This window comes from Pleurodeles waltl, chromosome 4_1 (genome assembly GCF_031143425.1).
Source record: "Pleurodeles waltl isolate 20211129_DDA chromosome 4_1, aPleWal1.hap1.20221129, whole genome shotgun sequence".
In the NCBI taxonomy this organism is placed as follows: Eukaryota; Metazoa; Chordata; class Amphibia; order Caudata; family Salamandridae; genus Pleurodeles; species Pleurodeles waltl.
In genome coordinates this window covers 600,368,548-600,389,509 of record NC_090442.1, presented here as the reverse complement: position 1 = coordinate 600,389,509, position 20,962 = coordinate 600,368,548, and the positions used below count along the sequence as shown (strand labels likewise).

General features: G+C 42.9%; 1 protein-coding gene across 3 annotated transcripts in view; it reads right to left on the bottom strand.

Annotated features, from left to right (window-relative positions):
• The window catches only part of HCFC2 (host cell factor C2), a 218,503-nt gene that overhangs the window by 95,946 nt on the left and 101,595 nt on the right, over positions 1 to 20,962 (bottom strand). For 2 of the 3 annotated variants that reach the window (XM_069228999.1, XM_069229000.1), the window contains exons 10-11: positions 6,860 to 7,000; positions 2,170 to 2,355 (exon numbers count right to left, since the gene is read on the bottom strand). In XM_069228999.1, the coding sequence (XP_069085100.1) occupies positions 2,170 to 2,355; positions 6,860 to 7,000 (327 nt within the window). Of the gene's footprint in view, positions 1 to 2,169; positions 2,356 to 6,859; positions 7,001 to 16,922; positions 17,304 to 20,962 lie in introns of those variants that run through there. The other variant, XM_069229001.1, reaches the window with a different exon arrangement.

Below are 20,962 nucleotides of genomic sequence, written 5' to 3'. Positions count from 1 at the left end.
ACTGAACAGGTGTTCTCTTCAGTTGAAAAGTGGAGGGGCAATAAAAGAAGCCTATAAATCTTGTTCTTATGTCACATTTGCTCTGTGTTCACAGGCTGAGGTCAAAAGTCAGTTTTTCTTACAATTAATTTTCCTTCTGACTGCAGAGTTCTAGGACTTTGTAAGGTGAACTGTCTGACCTGCTGCTTAGAATGTAAAATAAAAGGATATAGGGTGTCAGGTTTTTCCTAACATACAACATTTAAATGACTAAGTCAACTGTGCAAACATTTCAAAATGTATTTCAGTAGTTGTGAAAGCCCTTTTTTATATTTCTGTGTGATTAATTTTTTTTTTAATAAGATGAAAACAAATCAGAATACTTTACATGTTGTTGTGCAAAGGATATGTTTTCTGAAACCCAATTTTCATAGATTGTTAATACACTATATAGTTTTATCAGTATAGATGCAAGTTAGTGGAGAGGTTTTTGGACATTTCTTGGAAAGTTACTGTCTAGATGACAATATGTTACCATATTGTTTAGTATTATATTTATAAAACTGAGTGTTTAAACAAACTGAGAAACACTCCTGCCCCGATGGCAATGTTGTTGGTAAACTAAAAGAAGTCCTAGGTTTATATGGGCTAGACCTCATGGGTATATGGGCTAGATTTGTGTGATACATGCAGCAAACTTTAGTCTACTTAAACAAAAGAGCTTTTTTTTTTACTGCAGAAATGCTGAGCTTACATATTTGAAGGTGCAATCATATGTGTTAATTAAGAAAAAGGTGACTCTGTAAACTATTTACCTAGGATCACACAATTTGAGACCCGTTTATTGGTCAAGTACATTACAGTTAGGTCGAGTAGATTATTTAAGTTACCCGACCTGCAGGTCTAGTAACATTTTTATGATTTTTCGAGCCCTGTTACAAGGCCATCCATAGGCAGCTCATGCACCATCTGGAACAGAACTACCTCCTTGACACTTCTCAGTCTGGATTATGTAGCAACCACAGAACTAAGACTGCTCTGATAGCCGCAACCAATGGCATCCAAGCCCTCCTTGACAGGGGAGAAATAGATGCACTAATTCTCCTCGACCACCTAGTGGCTTTCAACACCATATCGTACCGCATTCTGATCACAAGACTACACTATATCGGAATACAAGGAGTTGCACTCAAATGGATCACCTCCTTCCTCACTGGAAGAACTCAAAAGATCCTCCCTACCACCATTCATTTCCAAAACCAAAGACATTATTTGTGGTGTCCACGCATACAATGCACTACACAGCTAGGGACCCACGCCTCAGCTTCTACCATCCTTCCAGACATCTACACATCGCGTCCCCCACCCACATATCCCTGCATTCATCACAGCAGAAATGGAGGACCTTCCTTCTCCTACCTCACAGCCAAGACATGGAACCACCTCCCTCTGCAGCTACGGACCGCCTCCTCTCTTCTGGAATTCCAAAGGGCACTGAAAACCTGGCTGTTCAACTGAGACCCTCGTGCCCCCAGCTGCTGGATAGCCATCTCCATTTCCCCCTCCCGGGTGATTAGCTGTGCTATATAAATCCATTGATTGATTGATTGATCTATGCTATCTGCTGCAATGCCTTCATCATCTGAAATGAATTGCTCCTTCAATGTAGATCGCCTCACCACACACCCTTATCCCTTAGGAAAGAAGAAAAAGCTCAATCTTTTTCCAATGCTCCCACTCCGTTTGAGTGTAGCCATCTCTTTCCTTCCACTTTCAGCTCCCTGTGCTCGTGTAACTCCATGCATGCATCTTCAATCTGCACCCTGCTCTTATACTGCACACTGCTTTGGGCCATACTTCTTCAACAAGCACACATCAGAACATAGATAATGTACTATGAAAAAAGCTCTGCTTCCCCACAGACGTAGGGTAGCTTTCTCCAAATACACCAAATCAATTACAATATATAATAAGACATTTGAAATTATTATGCAAGAGAGTGAAAAAAAGAAGAAACCCATGAAGATCACAAACCATGGCACACCAAAAATGAAGCAACAGGCATTAATATATAAATAATATTTTTGCATAAAAAATACTTTTTTGGAATTGTCAAGAGGGCATTTAATAATAATAATAATAATAATAATAATAATAATAAACAAACAAAAAGAAAGAAAAAAACTTTACCTTGGTAATTTTAACAGCTGAAGGTGCACCAGGAAAACCAGGAATGCATGTTTTGAATTCACTGATCTTACTAAAAGGGCCAATCCCACACCCATTGATGGCAGCCACTCTAAAGCGGTATATACTTCCAGGAAGAAGATCCTGCTTCTTCAGTACACTATAGTCTGCAGCGTCTGCACTGCCCACCTACACAAAGCGAAGTAGAACAACTTGAAATCACCACGAACCAGTTTACTCTTTTCTTTCATAAAGGCTAAAATACATCAGACTGCACTACTTGGAGACAAATATTTTACAGTCAATTAAGCATTTGAAAAATATTGAACATAGCACATATGATATAACAATTATTAACAGTAGAATTAGCAAAACCACACAAAATAAAATAAATGTACACAGAAGGATAGAATTATATTTGAGGGTTTGACTCTGCAGCTATCCTTTCATCATTGTGCTTTTTCATAAGTTATCACCCAGGAACGGCTCTCAGAGTTTCCAGGCAGCCACTGTTTGAAGATTTGAGTTTTCCACCAAATATAAAAAAACTTGGGCTTCAGGAGAACCGTGACACAAAAATCAACTAATCATTTTTATCACATTGTGCCTTACACGATTAGGACTGACACCTCCTACTTGGATATACCAGTGTTGTCTTCTGCAATTCTTTGTTTGAATTTATAAAATTTCCATTCTTACACAGGGCATATTTGACACCGCTGAAGATCCACTGAGCATTCCCCGCAGCATCACCCAGTTGTCCTAGATGTAAGGTTGATACCGAAGATCTTCTGCATATGTTATGGATCTGCCGTTCACCGTTATCTTACTGGAGAGATACAGAGGATGCCCTTTCAGGGATTACAGGGCTCACCCACTGAAATGCGGTGGAACTATTAGGCCTCTATCCTCAGCCTAAAAATGTCAAGACTCTAGTACAATTTGAAGGTCTTGCGCTCCTGTTGGCCATGGAACCCAGAGGAGGTCCTGCGCGGGGGTATAGATGAAAGCTATGTTTTTTATGGATTGTGCAGGGAAGAGTACCACGTCCCCCATAAACAACCAATAGCCATGCTCTGGGATGATCTCTGTTGGACCTGGCCCTTTTTGCAGGGTCATCCCCAAACTTTTTGCCTCTTTCCTCCTATTTGTTCTGACCAGTTTTTGTTGGTTTTAGGAGTCTGTGTACTTTACCATTGCTAACCAGTGCTAAAGTGCATATGCTCTCTGTCTCAATTGTATTGGTGATTGGTCAATCCATGATTGGCATATTTGGTTTACTAGTAAGTCCCTAGTCAAGTGCACTAGAGGTATCCAGGGCCTGTAAATCAAATGCTACTAGGGGGCCTGCAGCACTGATTGTGCCACCCATGAGTAGCCCTGTAAACATGTCTCAGACCTGCCACTACAGTGTCTATGTGTGCAGTCTTGCACTGCCAATTCGACCTGGCAAGTGTACCCACTTGCCAGGCTTAAATCTTCCCTTTTTCTACATGTAAGTCACCCCTAAGGTAGACTCTAGGTAGCCCCATGGGCAGGGTGCAGTGTATTTAAAAGACAGGACATGTACTGATGCGTTTTACATGTCCTGATAATGAAATACTGCAAATTCAGTTTTCACTATTGCAAGACCTCTCTCTCTCATAGGTTAACATCGGGACTGCCTTTAAATATCTTTTAAGAGCAGTTTCCCATTGGGAGCAGATAGCGATCTGGAATTTGGGGTCTCTGAACTCACAATTTAAAAAAATACATCTTTTGGTAAAGTTGATTTTTAGATTGTCTGTTTGAAAATGCCACTTTTAAAAAGTGAGCATTTTCTTGCTTAACCATTCTGTTCCTCTGCCTGCCTGTGGAATCCAAGTCTGGGTCAGACTGAAAGTTGGGCTGTTTGTGAATTCCCTCTAGAGAGTGACAGAAATGAGCTGAGGAGTGTCCTGCATATCCTTATGAGGCTCCTGGGCTAGAATGGGGAGGGAGCAGCTGATACCAGCACCTGAAAGGGCTGTGCCTGTCCTAACACAATGCAATCTCCGACCCTCTGGGGTGCACCTGGAGCCAGACGTGGGACGATAGGATCTTGTAAGCAACAGAGACTTTCCCTTGAAGTTTGCCTATTTCAAAGGCAGAAATGAGTATAAGTAGTGGACTGAAAACCCCAGACTTTTAGATTGCTTCTGGATCAAGAGGAACCTCTGCGAAGGACAAGAGCTTGATGCTTGAGGAGGACCTACGACTCTGCCTGAAGAGGGAAAGAACTGGACTTTGCTTTTTGAAATCCTGCTTGTGAAGTTTCTCCAAGAGCTTAGACTGGGTTTGCCCTCTGTTCTGAAGTCCCATGGACATCAAAGACTTCATCTGCCAGTGCCTGGGCTCTTCTGCTGGGAGTCGTGACTTGCTAAGTGGTGCGAAATCCAGTCCCTAGGCCATTAGACGTGAAAGCTGGTAACCTGCGGGGAAAAGTCCATGCACAGCTGTGTGTGTCAGAAAAATCGATGCATGGCCTGTCCTGCAGCTGAAAATGTGACGAGGTGCATGTGTCGCAGCTGGAGAAACAACGCAGCGGCTGTTCTCACTGCAGACTCTCCGCACAGCGCACCGGAAATTCCCATGCACGGATCTGGGCGTCAAAGTCTTCAACATCGCGCACGGGCCAGAGGCTGTGCAAACAGAATCGACGCACGGCCTCCCTTGTGAGAAAAGAATTGATGAACGGCCTCCGGTGCAAGTAAAGAATTAATGCACGGCCTCACTTGTGAGTAAGGAATCGACGCATAGCTTGCATTTCTGATGCACCGTCGCCCCTGTGGGTTTACGGTTTGACTTTCTTTTTCATTATTCTTCCATGTTTTTCCTATATTTAACATCTGGTCATTTCACATGGACTATGTTCAACTAATTACAGATTATGTAGAAATGTTTTTGGCTGTATCTCATTTCCTTGACTGCTGTTGTTCTATATTATTTATGTGGATTAATTTACCATGGAAGGCTTTCTTTCAATCAGAACGTAAATGCAATAAGATACGCTTAAAAAAATCATATTTCTATTTTCAACCAAAAAAGTCACCTGAAGCAGCCCCATTGTGAATGGCCATTCTCTTCACCATTACAATTCAGTAAGGGGAGGACCCCCCTGCTGCCTCTGCAATGCATTACAATAACTGACTGGAGACAAGGATAATATCTGTGCTTTTCAAATGGCATTTATTTAGAAAAGCACATACACAGTTTCCAGATACATTTTTAACTGCACAGAAAATCTTAACTTTGGTTTACTTATATTGTAAAAGATAGACAAGGTACCTTTTCTATCTGAAATCAAATAGGGGCAGGTGACTTCAGGGAACTGAAAGACTTCCGGTTGTATTTACAACAAGAGGCACTTTAGTAGTTGAAAAAAAAAAAGAAAATACTGACAATTGTGTCTTTAGGGACCATTTAGATCCTGGCAGGGCAGCAGAGACAATGGACGACCATCTGTCATAACTAGCAATCCTCAAAAGGCAGAGAACTGTGTGGTTCCAATGCAGCTCTGAGTGCACAATGTCCGATGCACCCACTCTGAGAGTTTTTTTGTTTTACATTTCTGGTGGGTCATGAAAGAGCAATAAATAATATGTTTTGTATTTATCTTGTCACATTTGCTGTACATTATAGACAAAAGTCAGACTATGTATTGTGACAAATCGCTGCGTATTCTTTTAACATGGGGACTGGAGTTTATTTTCACCAGTTAGTTATAGTTCGCGTTGTCTCAAGTAACTCGCGTCCTCTCCATATCACTGTAATATTGATGAAAAAACTGCATGGTGAGGGCACGAGTTCTAGTTATCTTAGGGCACGACTTATAGATACTTAAGATAACTAACTATAACTGGTGAATTTCTATGGTTTCGTATGTTTAAAATGTGAGCCCAACTATAACGTCCCTGTAACCTTTGTTTTTTCAGTGAATATACTCACACACACGCACACACACACATGCATACAGTGCAGTTCACCATCTGTCGCTTTTATGGGCAGATAAATATTTTGGCTTCAGTCAGATAAAGACATATCAAATGGTGTGGTCACTTGTGACATTTACAAACAACTGCTGTTATAGAGGATGGCAAAGAAATTGCAAAGAGTATGTTATTGTGATAATTCATAGCATTTTGAAAGCATGCTTGCCCATTAAAGCTAGGTGGGTTGCAAAAATTTGTCATTCTAAAAATTGGATCATAGGTCTAAAAAGTTTGGAAGGCACGCATTTATAGGTTGACACCAGATACTGTGTAGTTTTCATAGGGCGCATGACAAAATGTTGTACCTGTTCAAAGGACCTATAATACTTCAAAGGCAAGTCACCCTTTGGGAACATGTACTCTTCAGTGTAATGGTTATGCTTCTTCGCTCTTCAACTTCCCACCCACACCCTTACCTACTCCTACACGTTTGCTAATGAACCACAAACAGTAAAATACAAATGAGGCAGGCTATCTTTGAAGTGGGTAGTGCCAGCTTTGAAGTATGTGTTCAACAGTCTTCTGTACATTTTTCATATGAACCTCAAACTGATTCTCCTCAAGCAATGTAAATGGGGAGTTGGAATCAGTCCTCTCTTCCTAACCACATTCCCTTCAACTGTTACAGCAGCGGATATTGATCAATATCACTTACCAAAAGCAATTATATAATTTGACATTACCTTTTTGGATATGTTCAGATGTCCTTCTGGGAGCAAATAAAACTGGTTCACAAGTGCGGTGTTGGTTTTAAAAATCCCCACATCACACCATGTTTTTTCTCCTTTTTTAGCAACTGGCCTCTCATTTAAGTGTGGTTTACCCTAATGGAAGAGAATAAATTATACGCATTCAATATTCCTCTCATCTATTGCACTCATAACGAAACAAACCATGAAAACTCTGATGGCTACCAGCTTTAGGGTAAAACATGTAAGACTGTATTATGTCTTGTACTCGGGCATTCTATTAATTTGCTATCAAGCTATGGAGAACATTCAACTAGATGCAAGATCTGTGACAATGTTTACATTTACAAATGTGCATTACTGTTATAGCACCCAACATTAAATATATGTGTCTTCTAAGCATTCTTAAATTTGAATTTAAGATCAGGTTCATCATATTTTCACACTGTGTATGTAAGCCTGTTACTCCACATAGCATCCATCTATCACACCTCTCCTGCACACCCCTACCTCAATTCAGTCAGGCAAATTAGAGATGAATGGAAAACATGCATTGACACATCTAACGAGTCTGGCTTTAATACTGCATTATCTTCAAGGTAGTGCTGTCTTAAATGTGTTGGAGCACTGCCATATACCCAAATTATTTTATAGCAATGTTTCCTATGGTAGAGCTTTAAAACTAACTCACAAATGCATACCAAAGGACAGATTGCGGGATGGAAAAATTACTGCCCAAAAAAGAGTGTATGGAAAAGGGTCATGGGAGGAATGAGTGAGCAATCCTGAATTTGCATGGACTGTATGGCTCAAATCGTAACACGGTCTAAGCAGGGAACTGAAAAACATTTATGATTGGGATCTAGAGGATATTTACATCTATAATGTGCAGGATTTTGAAACTGAGAATGACATGGCAATGTGAGAGTGAGTAAATTATTTAAAGGGTGATGATAAATTGAAGAAAGAAAACGGGTGTGTCAGTGTTCACTGAGACTGCAACTTTGTATGATAATCAGTGCTCATTAATGTGCATTATAATACCACAAAAAGTCATACTTTAGACTACCCAAAAGGTACTGCAATGCCATACTAAGGAGAAAGTGTGTGCCATATAAATATTAATTTGCAATAACTCGCCCCAGTGTAGCGGGTTAATGTCAAAACATTAAAATAGGGGATTAGTCTTCAAATGTGTTAATTATTTAAAAATGTAGATGTAAAACTCAAACAACATCTCTATTCACAAGCATAAGAACATATATGCAGAGTAACGTATTTGGTAGCAGTTCGCTGCTAGGAAAATGATTCTATTTATTGACTGCTTCTGTTAATATAAGACCCACCCAGATTTAGTGTAAATGAAACACTTTTTTCAAAACCTGATCCACTGATGTGTTGGTGCAAAGAGAAGCCCTAGACCTAGTGCGTATATTTCAAATCCTACAGCCTTCCCATTAAATAGCCTGTGATACTTTTTCTTGCCACTTGCCTCTCTATGAGATGTTTCCTCAATAGGTGAAGTGGAGAGGCATATGTTGCTCAGTGTACCCCCACAGCTTAGATTCTACCAAATTAAAAATTATTCACTCAGTGATTGTGTGTGTGGATTATGATATTGCATATATCTATAGTAAAATATGTTTCTCAGAGGTCTTTGTCAAGAACTGTGTTTATTAAATTCATTTAAGTTCAAACATATCAATGGGTTTGAGATTTCAACTGAAGGCCATCTAATTATAATTTAGCAACCACAAATTTTCACTGTTTAGTCTGGCCACACTATTCTACCCTACCTATATTGCTTCCTACTGCAGAGACATTGACCTTATATTTATGCAAAGGATAGTGATCCATACTTCTCGGCAAGAAATACATCCCTTTAGCTGAAATATAATAAAGGATTCAGAAATATCGATTAATGTGTCTCACAGAGGATTGAAATTGTTATGTGACCTACAGGTAAACATTGATTAACCAAAATTCTTCACGAATTAGTGCCAAAGTTCAGCATCAGTTGTGTGCAATTGAAAAGACTGGTTAAAATGTCCTTTATCACCTGCTCTGCTACTTGACAATGACAATGCCTTTCCACAGATTTCCAGTTATTTAGGGGTGTGCGAAACTCTTGTAATTTGTGTAGCGTAATTATGCAAAAGTTCACATAATTATGCAAAATGCATCTCACACTGAAAACATTGCCTGAACAGCCTGTTCGGGTAAAAATTCACCTTGAAAATGTAATTTCAAGTTGATTTCCGCTTGCTTTGATTCAAAATACTCCAGCTTGCATTCGAATTTGTAGTTTTGTGCTAATAAAATTACCACAGTGGTCTGCTTGGGTAAACAAAAAAAAAATCTAACTGAGATGTCGCCAGAATTTAAAAATTACCTGAACGGTACAGCTTGTGTAACAATTTCTGCCAGAAATTACATAATGTGGTGTAATCTTGGCAATTGTGCACAAATCTTGTTAGGGCTATTAAGTTGGTGTAATTCAAATTTCACCCGGGCCTACTAGTCATTAGTTTTCAAATCAGTCCATCCCATCACACACTGGCACGCCCCCTGCCAAGTTAACCCCACTCACTGTCCCTCCCTAGTTCAGCAACATCTAGGGTGCCCTATCTCAATATAACAAACTATTTTCTACATAAGTTCTACAAAATGAACTACCACTCAAGTAAAACGATGGCATTCACTATGACATTCACTTATTTCCACACTTTCTATTTTAATGTAGAGCAATATGGATCTTTGCTTTAGGCACCTTTTTACAGCGTAGCTTAAACAACACAGTGTGGCAGTGTATCCTCCACATGCATGAAGATCAATCACTGGCACCTGGACTTTTTACAACCTTCAAACATTTACAGTTCATCCCCTCATACAGTTGGATTTCCCACCATGCCATCTCCTTCACAAGCCCTCCCTAGACAGTCAGCAGCACCCAGGACGCTTATCTGGATGATCTGACACACAATTTCCTACATAACTGAGATACAATTTATTTAGTTTAGCAATCAAGCTCAGAAGTTTCCTTTCTCGGATATCTGAATATTATATCAGATTCAAAGAAAACAAACCTGCCTAAAACTAAGTTAAAAAAAATACACTGTGAGAGGGAATGTTAACAAACAAGTGGCCAGGTACTGAAAGGCTCAAACCCTTGCATACTCAATATTGCAGAAGGGGACAGCTTAAATCTTTGCATGTAAAGCACAAGGCTTCTAATTACAATTGCAGAAAGCTCCCTGAGCAACCAAAGTGTTAATGCATATAAAAAAGTCCATGAATTCCATAGTGTTCTTTTATTCGTAGTATTCGTGGTCTTGAGAATCACAATGCTGCCTTGATCACAATGATTATAGTCATCGCAAGATTTTGATATCATAAATCTGTAATACAACCACCACCATATTTAAAATGAAAAAAACAGACTAAACAAGTGTTGGTTACACTGCTGTAATCCAAACGACCACCTTGTTGTACCTAGGCGATATTGTGACGACTATAATCATTGTAACCAAAGCAACATTGTGATTCTCAAGACCACAAATACTACAAATAAAATACCATATGGAATACATGGACTTTTTTATATGGATTAGCACTTTGGTTGCTCACTCTGCACTGTGAGGGGGAATTTGAAAAAAAAGGAAGAGGCGGGGATTGAACCAGGGTCTTTTGTTCCCTATACAGCACATGTAACACTATGCAGAATAGGACTGATCTAAAACAGCTCTCTATGTGTTACTTACATGAATCTAGCAAACAGCTAATGATGTCACACCAGAATGGGTAAATCTCTGCTTCATGGAAATTCACATAGATACATTTGGAATAAATAAGAAATGAGAACTCCATGGTAATGGCCCATGTTAGTGCAGAGTTCTCCCTTTGCAGCTTTGATACCTCTTGCAGGTGAGGACTGAACATTTTTGGGCTCCACAACTAGGGGCAACAATGCTGTGGAGTGACATTGGGAATGCAGAGGGGAAACCAGATCCTGCTAAACAGACTCCATTATCCAGAGAGGCCCATAGTGAAGAGGGAATACTTGTGCATATAGTAAAATAGGCTTTTTGTGACTTCATGGACTAGTTGAAGCCTAGAATAATTACAGTAACCTCGCTGGACTCCAACATGTGACTACTGTAGACAAATCTCAGAATTTTAAAAAACTGGCTGCTTCAAACTGCATGCTCAAACTAAGTGCCCACTGTATGACAGGCATGCAGAGCAATAGATATGGAATGCATGTGTAGCAGCTACCAAGGCTAACCTACAGATCAATTTAATATATGTTGGAATACAAGAGCTTATACATCAGCTCTAGTGAAATCAGCACAAACCCTTAAAAGTGCTAAACAATACACATCATAATAGTGGAATATAGATGACACACTAGCAACTCAATCATATCTTCAATGTAGAAACTTTGAGCTCAAAATGCAGCTGGACATAAATATGGGTTGCATAACTGCAAAACGGTTATCAATTATGAGAGTCAGCCTGGAAGTACTGAGTTGTTAGTTTATACAGGAATACTTTTTATATAATATTTCAACCCAGAGATCTCTTGTGAGTGTTTGTGCACGTCGGTATAACAGACTGGGCAATACAATCACAGAGAAAGTAATTAAGTCTTCAGATGTTTACCGATTTGTAGACAATCAAAGCCAAAAGAAGCAAAATTTGTTGCAAAGTAGCATTCAAACCAAGAAGAAAGTGCCTCTAATAAAAGCATAAGGGTATTGTGGAAAAAGAGGGAGCCTTATCTTGGCAGAGTGCACTATGCAAGGCAGATGAAAATGCACACTAGTGTGGGCAAGTTGCACCCCTAAAATCTTATGTGACCCTAAGATTAAGGTACAAAACAACATATCAAACTACAAATGAGTATGAAATGACTGGCTCAATAAGTGGATTGTAGGTGGGAAGTAGAACATTTATGAAGGTTTATTATAAAAATGTTATAAGTACAATACAAAAATGGCACGGTTCAGATGCAGTAAATCTCATTTAAATGCATACAGCCATTGCCATGAAGGCTTTTAGTAATAATACTATACAGACTAAGAGGCAAAATCAAAAAGACGAAGGATCGGATTACAAGTTTGATGGCTGGACTGCCAGACAACCCATGTTGATAGTCTGAAAAAGACAACTGTGCCAGCAATCTCTAGCACGCCATGCTATGATGTATCCAGGCAGAACCACCCCCACCAAGAAAAAAGGCAGACTGCCAGCAGCGCAGCGGTCTGCTATCTAGGAGGTCTAACCTTCAGTGCCACCAGGGCCAACTACAGAGCCTATTACAAACACACAGTTGCCGCAGCGGTCCCCTTGTGGCGGCAAGGCAATGCTGGCAGACTGCCACAGTACACGCTCAGCAATGCAACAAAAAAGTACCCATTGGACGACATCAAAAACTATATATCTGACCCACACAGACTCAGTGGACACACCTGCAAATCACACTATAAAACACATTCCTTCACATACCACAATCCTTTGCATTTCCACTGGACCACGAAGAAGACAGATAATAATTTTCTCATTTCTCCACAGATTAGACCATCCCATTTAAGACCCTGCACACACTTATCCATCCACTCACTATTGCACTTCCCCCGTTATTCAACTCCCTGTCACCACCTTTAGTTGCCACCAAGTCAAATTAAAAAAATCCCAGTTTTTGAGAAGATGAGTTGAGTGGCATGGTGTATGAAATCATAAAAATACAGCCACAATTGTTTGGAGCCCAAGTCCAGCATACTCCTCTCAGCAGGAAAATGGAACTGTGGCAAAGGAGTCAACAGAGTGAATGCTGTAGGCACCACCCTGCGCACAAAGGAGAACATTAGGAAGATGTGGAATGACCTGAGGGACAAGGTTCGTTCTCTGGTCTCAAGGCTGCAGCTGGAGGCCAACAAGACTGGCCGTGGCCCTCCCAGTGCCCCATTAATACTATTCCCTGGGAGGAGAAGGTCCTGAGGGAGTGAAGTCTGGTAAGTTACGACACAAAAATTGTCGCAAAACTGCAATGTTCTGCATGCTCATAGTTCAGCTTTTGCCACACTGTCTTGAGCATGTACTTAATCAACTTATCTGAGATGCTAACACTGTCAATGTGTACTGTTGAACCCAACATCACAGCTACCAAGATCCATCACATGCCATATGTTGAATTGATGCCTGTAAGTCTTACAATATCAACAAAAAAAATCCCAGGACTCATGGTATAGCTCAACATGTAAACGTATACTCAAACCTAAATGCAGAGGGAGTGACCTGACTGTTAAGGGCAAGAGGCCCTGTTTCAGGAATTCCAGCCACCAACTCAGTGTTCACTTGCTCAAATACCCATTTGATAACTCTCAATTGAAGTGTACTCACTTGGGAGGATACAATTTGTATAGTATGGGAAGTAGAGGGTGTGACCTGACTGCAACTACCAGGAGGCCCTGTGTCTGTAACTGCAACCAGCAGCCTGGTGTACACTTGCCCAAGTACGCCTGCTTGTGAACTCTCAATTGAAGTGTACTCACCTGGGAGGATACCATTTATCAAGTGTGTGTAGTACAGGGAGTGACCTGACTGCAACTCCAAGGAGATTTTGGTGGTCATTATAAACATGGTGGTCTGGACCACCACACCGGCGGTCATTACCGCCGACAGCATGGTCCAGACCGCCATATTCTCAACACAGTAGTGAACTGGCTGCCAAGCAGCCAGTTCACTACCACCCACCACCACCACCAGGTCAGATTCGATCGCCGGGCCGACTGTAGGCACATGCGACCCGGCAGTGGAGGCCAACCGGCAGTGGGATTTTGATCCCATTTCCACCAGGGATTTCCTGGCGGGGTGGCGGAAAGCATATGGGTGACAGGAAGAACCATTCCTGTCACCTGTATGTGACACATCAGCCCCCCCCTTGCCTCTACACCCCCAAAGCCCCTAGATCTGCCCCACCCCCTGAACACCACCCCCCCAACCATCCACCCCCAAAACCTCATGTAGGCCCCCCCCAGCTTTACCCTCACCATCCCCCACCACTCACCCGTACATACAGGTCCCCACAAACACCAACCCCCACATCCTCATGCACCCATTCACCTACATGCACACACGCATACATACACTCAGACACACATTCCCCCCACACATACACTCACGCACACCCAATGCACTCGCACACTCACACACACCCCCACCCCACTTCCCTCAGACAGCACTTACCTCTTCCGTCGCGCTGCTCCGGGAGGGAACGGGCTGCCTGGATGCTGCTCCGCCACCATCGCCGCTCTCCATGAACCGCCATGACTATGAATGCATCATTATGCGGTATTTGGACTGACGTGGCGGTGAGGGTGTAGCACCATCCACCCCCGCCACCGACCACCAGCATGGTACCTGGCGGCCCTCACCGCCATTGATGGCGGTAAGGCTCTTGGTGGGATGCCGACCGCCGCCACTGGCGGTCTTCCGTTGACCGCCGGCACAGTTGGCGGCGGGGCATTCTGCCAAGTTCATAATGTGACCCTTTATGTCTTTAACTGCAAACACCAGCCCAGTGTTCAACTGCCCAAATATCCCTGTTTGTTAACTCTCAATTGAAGTGTACTCACTTGGCAGGCAACCATTTGTACAGTGAGTGTAGCAGAGAGAGTGACCTGCATGCAACTTTCATGAGGCCTTGTGTCTAACTGTAACCAGCAGCCCAGTGTTCACTTGTCCAAATGTTTCTTAATTTTTAATTGAAGTGTACCCACCTGTGAGTAAGCAGTATACAGGTCATGCTCAACTCAGAGATGTGTCTGTCTACCTAGCTCCATCTTGACCTGCTACCCAAGATTAAACTATTGAGGCCAGGAATGGCACCTTACCAAGTGTGCACACCAAGTGTTCCTAAGGCCTTAAGCTGCATCACCAGAATGGTAGTGGCAGCAAATACATTGACACACGACTGCACACATGATGACTTAAGTTACAACAAAGTTCAGTGTTTGTCGGTATCTCACTCAACTAGGACTCCCAATGGTCAAATGCACATGTTGTTTCTACACTGTGTTGGCATCACTGTTGGTAAGATGTCATTTACAGTCCACCATCCAAAGTGTAACTGGTCTGCACATCTCATGAGCGTAATAGTTTAGGCAAGCTTCGCACGTCATGTCAAATACTCCAATACCATGATAACATGGCACAAAAGACTAACCTACAACTTACGAATGTCCAATGTCTCTGCTTACTATAACACAAAACCTTTGGAGGTAAACGCCACACTTCAACAAGTAACAATATACTTCCTTCATCAACAGTTTGAGCTGCCACTGGGCACACAGAGGCCACCCAACAGACTCCTACTACTTCCCTGAATGAAGCCCTCAGTGATGACTACACTCCTGGACTTGCGGACGCGGAGGACGGTCCTGTCTCATCCGAGCAACCCGATCAGATGGCAACAGTGAGTCTCACTGTGGCCGCAATGTTACCTCCCAGTCCTGTGGCATCAACATTCCAGGCAATGATGTGCCCCCCAACGTGTGTACCTAGCACAATTTCCAACATCTTCTGCCCACCCTCCCCCGAGTCCTGGATCCTGAGGTGCAACTTGACACTCCTGACACTAAGGATGCAGGACCCAGTTGGAGAGAGCACCCTGTGGAAACGGCACAGGCTTATGGGGGTAGGGTGAGTGGGAAGGATGCTGTAGGACAGTGGAGTGAAGGCAAAGGGGCTGCTGTTGGCTAGGACACCATCAGTCATGTCTTGGGGGTCAAGCAGGAGTTTCAAGGTATGATATGCCAGGTGTTGACTGAACTCCGGAACATTAAGCAGCTGCAGAGGGCCATGACAGACAAACTGGATGCCCACAACAACAATATGGGCACCCTAAAAGGGGTGCTGAGGGAAATCTCCCACCATCTACAAATTTCTGTGTGGCAACTACATCACAGTCAAATTCATCTGCGGCACCCAGTAGAAGGGAAGTCCTGCCAGAGGCACAACCAACCTCAGACATCCCTGTCTTTCCAACAGCTGAAGGTACCTGAATAAAGAATAAAATGGAGTTATGAAATCATACACATGACACAAGTCACATGGCAAACGTCTGGACAACAAATGCATTCAGAAAAAGCAGACACAAACAAAGCAGAGTCATCAAAATGTGATTGTGTCAAAAGCTTGCTCAAACATACTTTTGCATGAGCTCCATAACTATTACTAAAAAGATACTCTACACATTATCACAACTACAGTTCATTGTACAGTCAAAGTCATGACATCTCATGACATACTTACACTCATGAAAAGCTGCTGATGATATCCTGTCGTAAGTCAGCTCCTTCCTCATAACCACTATTATCTTCATTTTGGCATTCCACGATTCTCGCCCAGTGGCACCTTAGGCTCCCCCTCCTCTGAGATGTAAGGGATAATCCTCAGCAGGGCAACGTTATGAAGCATGAAGCATGCCACAGTGATCTGATACACCTTCCCAGGTGAGTAGAGGAGCGCTCCTCCATTCTTGTACAGACACTGAAATCTGGCCTTCAGGAGCCCAAAAACCCACTCCACTGCCCGCCTTGTTCTTCCATGGGCCTCATTGAAGTGGGCATCCCGTGGCGTAGTTGGATTCTTCAGCAGTGTTAACAACCAAGGATGGTTTGGGTATGCTGAGTCTCCTGTTTTGGAATAAGACATGGGTGCAACAAATTGTCACTCACTTCATGATTGTAGCACCTGACATTTTAGCACCTGACATTGCGCACACAACATCAGGACAGATGTGACTTACCTACCAGTCAGGCACTCTCTGGTTGCAGTTGTGACATCAGCTAGGGCTTGGTGCTGTTCCGCATTACAAAGAATCATGGGCACAGGCGTTTGAGATGTAGAGATCTGACAGGCGGACCACTTGCACATTGATAGAATGGAAGTTCTTCCTGTTTTGATAGACTTGTTCACTAGCCTGCGGTGGCACCACGGCAATGTGTGTACCATCAATAGCTCCCACCACATGTGGGAGGCGAGCAAAACCATATAAGTCAACCTTTAGATTGGCCAAATCCTCATGTCTGGGGAACCTGAATTAGCCGTCAATGTGTTTCATCAGTGCTGATAGTAAATCTCTTAACACACCAGTGAACATAGGTTGGGACATGCCACCAGATATGGCCGCTGTATGTTGGAAGGACCCTCTGGCCAGGAAGTGTAATACTGCCATGAGTCTCACAATAGGTGGTATGCATGTTGGATCTGTGTTTTCAGGCATTCGATCTAGCTCCAACTGAAGACATAATTCGACATAGGTTTGCCGATACAGACGGAACTGTTTGATGATCTGACATTCTTCCATGGTTTGAAGGTCTGGCAGTTGGACGGTCGACTGGAGCTTATCGCCTCCTCTTTCTCCCAGGGTACCCTATTTATGACATCAAATGAGTTGGAGCATTAGTAAATATGTACATACCAACATGCATGATGTATACAACAAACGTCCACGTGACAATGCAGGAATGACTGGCATAACATAACACCCATTACAAATCAAAACTGTCTACTACTCAAGGGCCACTTGTGACCCCCATGGTTGTCTACACATAACAACATCATGAATTTGGGCATCACCCAACTATCTGCTCCTCATTTGCCCCTCTAAATTTGACGGTCTGTTCCGACCGCTAAAAATACTGTCACCATTGGTGAACCAGGAACTACTGTTTTATGCCATCTGTGACCAGCAATACACTAAACTGATGATTGTGTAATAGAAACCAACACAAAGTTGCATTAGGATGAAGGTGATGATCATACACATATATTTATTTGTTTCATGATGCATTTTTCAGGGCCTGGCCTACTTCACTGGACATTAGGAACCGCCCGCGGTCGCCTGCGGAAGTCAGCCGCACTGTTGCCAGTTTTAACCACGGAAGACACAGCCATAGGCTAATGTTGCCTGTGGTGGTCGCGGGCCAATGGCTGTGCCCGTCAGAGATGATGACTGCGTATGTGTATGCCGCGGTTTGCAATTTCACTCACTTGACTCCTGACACTGGTGCCATCAACACCTCCACCACTTCAGCTTCTGTGTGCCGCCTCTGGGAGCAATCATGCCACGGCCAACAGGTGAAAGGGCCCCTGCTTTCTCTCCAGAGGAGGTGGAGACGCTCGTGGATGAGGTCCTTCCCCTCTACAGTTTACCATAGGAGAAGGTAAGAACCTCATAGGTACATTTGACTCTGTTCAACACCACCTTTTCCCTCCTAACAGGCTACAGTGTGCCCCTCTGTGCCAGTTAGACTGCTTGTGTAATGGTGGTCTCCTTTCATGTGACATAAATGGGATGTGCATGGTGGAGGCAGTGGAGAAAAGTACTCTATTTAGTGTACATTAACATTGTGTTGCATGATGTGTTTTAAGGCCTAGATCATCCTTGTGTTGCATATATATATCTAGGTGTTAGACCTGGCACCCTTGGCGTGGTTACCACTGTCTTTTTTGCCTCTGCTTCCCATGTTTTGACTGTGTGCTGGACTCTGTTTTTACTTTTTTTGGTACTCTGGGCACTTTATCACTGCTGACCACTGCTCAAGTATAAGTGCTCCCTGTGTAAATTGTATGTATAATTGGCTTTTCCATTATTGGTATATTTGATTTACTAGTAAGTCCCTAGTAAAGTGCACTAGAGGTGCCTAGGGCCTGTAAATCAAATGCTAATAATGGGCCTGCAACACTGATTGTGCCACCCACGAGTAGCACTGGAAACATGGTTCAGACCTGCCACTGCAGTATCTGTGTGTGCAGTTTTTACCTGCCAATTTAACCTGGCAAGTGTACCCACTTGTCAGGCCCAAACCTTCTCTTTTTATATATGTAAGGCAACCCTAAGGTAGGTCCTAGGTAGCCCCATGGGCAGAGTGCACTGTATGTTAAAGGTGGGACATGTATTGATGTGTTTTACATGTCCCAACAGTGAAATACTGCCAAATTCGGTTTTCACTTTACAAGGCCTATCTCTCTCAAAGGTTTACATGGGGACTTCCTTTAAATATCCTTAAAGTGCAGTTTCCCTTTGAGAGCAGATAGAGATGTGGAGTTTGTGGTCCCTGAACTCACAATTTGAAAACATCTTTTGGTGAATTGTTTTTTAGATTTTTTTTTTTTATATAACTCTGTTTTATTCAGTTTAATATGCATAACAGCAAAAAGAAAAACAGTGCATATCATTGTGAGATATCACAATATCGGTTTATCCTGTGATTAGAGTACAAAGGACGTATATGGTTAGAAATATGAAGCAAAACCAAACATTGCAGCAGTAGATACCCCCGGCCTCCTCTATCCAAGAACATCCTCAAGTAACTAATCCACTTATATACAATGGTTACCAGCATTGCAACATCACCACAGTTGGTTGTCACCTTTTATGTCCAACATAACAGTCCATTAGTCAGCCATTATCATCAGTGCTCCAGTCAGAAATTGACTCTTCCAAACCAGTGAAGTGTTCCAAAAGTGTTCCCCAGGCAATTAAGTCCATCAGTGCCCCCTCCTCCCTGCGTGTCACCCTCATGTATTGCTCTTCAGCAACACTCCATTCCAGTAACTCACGGATCCAGTAAGGAATGCATGGGCTCCGGGTACTCATCCAGCCCATGGCCACCCTGCGCTTAGCCAGCACCAAAGCGAGTTGTGCAAGTCTATATGGAATGCAGAGCCTGGCATGTGGCCAACATGAGGGTCTAGTGGCAAGACTTGGCCTGAATGCCTTTGTCCAGTGACTAGATTAGGAATGGGTACTGAGATAAGTTTCTGAACTAGTACATATGTGCATTGTGCATCATTGGCAGGTGTGTCATTTACTTATTACAGGTCCCTTACTCCCACTGCTCTGTTGTCAACTTTACACAAGTCATATTTGTCCAGTACAGGCATATTGCACAAGTGACAAACCTACAGTGCAGCTAGTTTGTAGATTCCAGGAAGGCCATGACATGTGACTCAGTAGCATGGTTACATGCCAAAAATTAGACTAACCATGCCTTTGTATGTTGGATGCCATATCTTTAGGTTTGCCACATATGGTCAAAAGTGTGTTCTGTGGTACAAGCATAAACCACACAAACCCACCCTGAAGTGGCACGAGTCTGCACTGGGTAGGCCACATGTCCACACATGCACAGGGAAGAGACTTTCTGTGCATACCATGGCAGCCCTTTCATTGTCACTCAAGTTTTAGGGTGACGACTGTAATATGGTAGTTGCCTGTAGGGACTTTATGCAGTGAGTCAATGTTGCAGAGTGTAAATGTGTATGTCCAGTCAGACCCAAGGTGTTTACCCTTCAGAAGGCCATAGTGGTGTGTTGTGTTTCACTGTGGCTCACATCACAGTACATGCTGCTTGATCGTGGGCTACCTGATGTCAGTAGGCTAGATTAGTCTTAGTAGGCCTTGAGCAGGGTAGTGGTTAAGTCTGCAGATGACTCCAAAAGTGTGCAGTCGTGTCCCTGTACTTATTGGCATGTGTTCTTTACACTTGTGGTGTGTTGACAAGTTTAGGATTTTGTGTTTGGTGTTTCTGATGTGTGTTACAAACATTTGGGCAAAAAAGTGTGTTTGTAACCTTTTGATTTGTTTGTTGCATCCACATAGGTCAATGCCCGTCAGAAGAAGGGGATTTGGAGAGCCATCGCCTGGAAGGTGCAGACTCTGAGGATCCATAGCTGGCAGAGCGCCCACTGTCGGAAGAGGTGGGAGGGACTGAGATGCTGGGCCCGGAAAATCGCTGAGGTGCAGCTGGGGGGCATGTCTGAGCCCGACCCCCCTAATGGCCTGCATTCTGGCGGTTGCCCTACCCCGAGCTTGATGGCATTTGAGGGGAGCCCAGTAGCTACAAGGAGGTGAGTCCAGGGCATATTCCTGCCTGTAACATTGCTAATTTGATGTGTTAGGTTCTGCTATCTCCCCCTGAAGATTGAGGATGGGTCATGTGTGACACACAAGATGAGTAACTGTTTGTGTAGGTATGGAAGTTGGTGCATGCTGATGTGCCTTGCCCATTAGCCCAGTGACCTAGG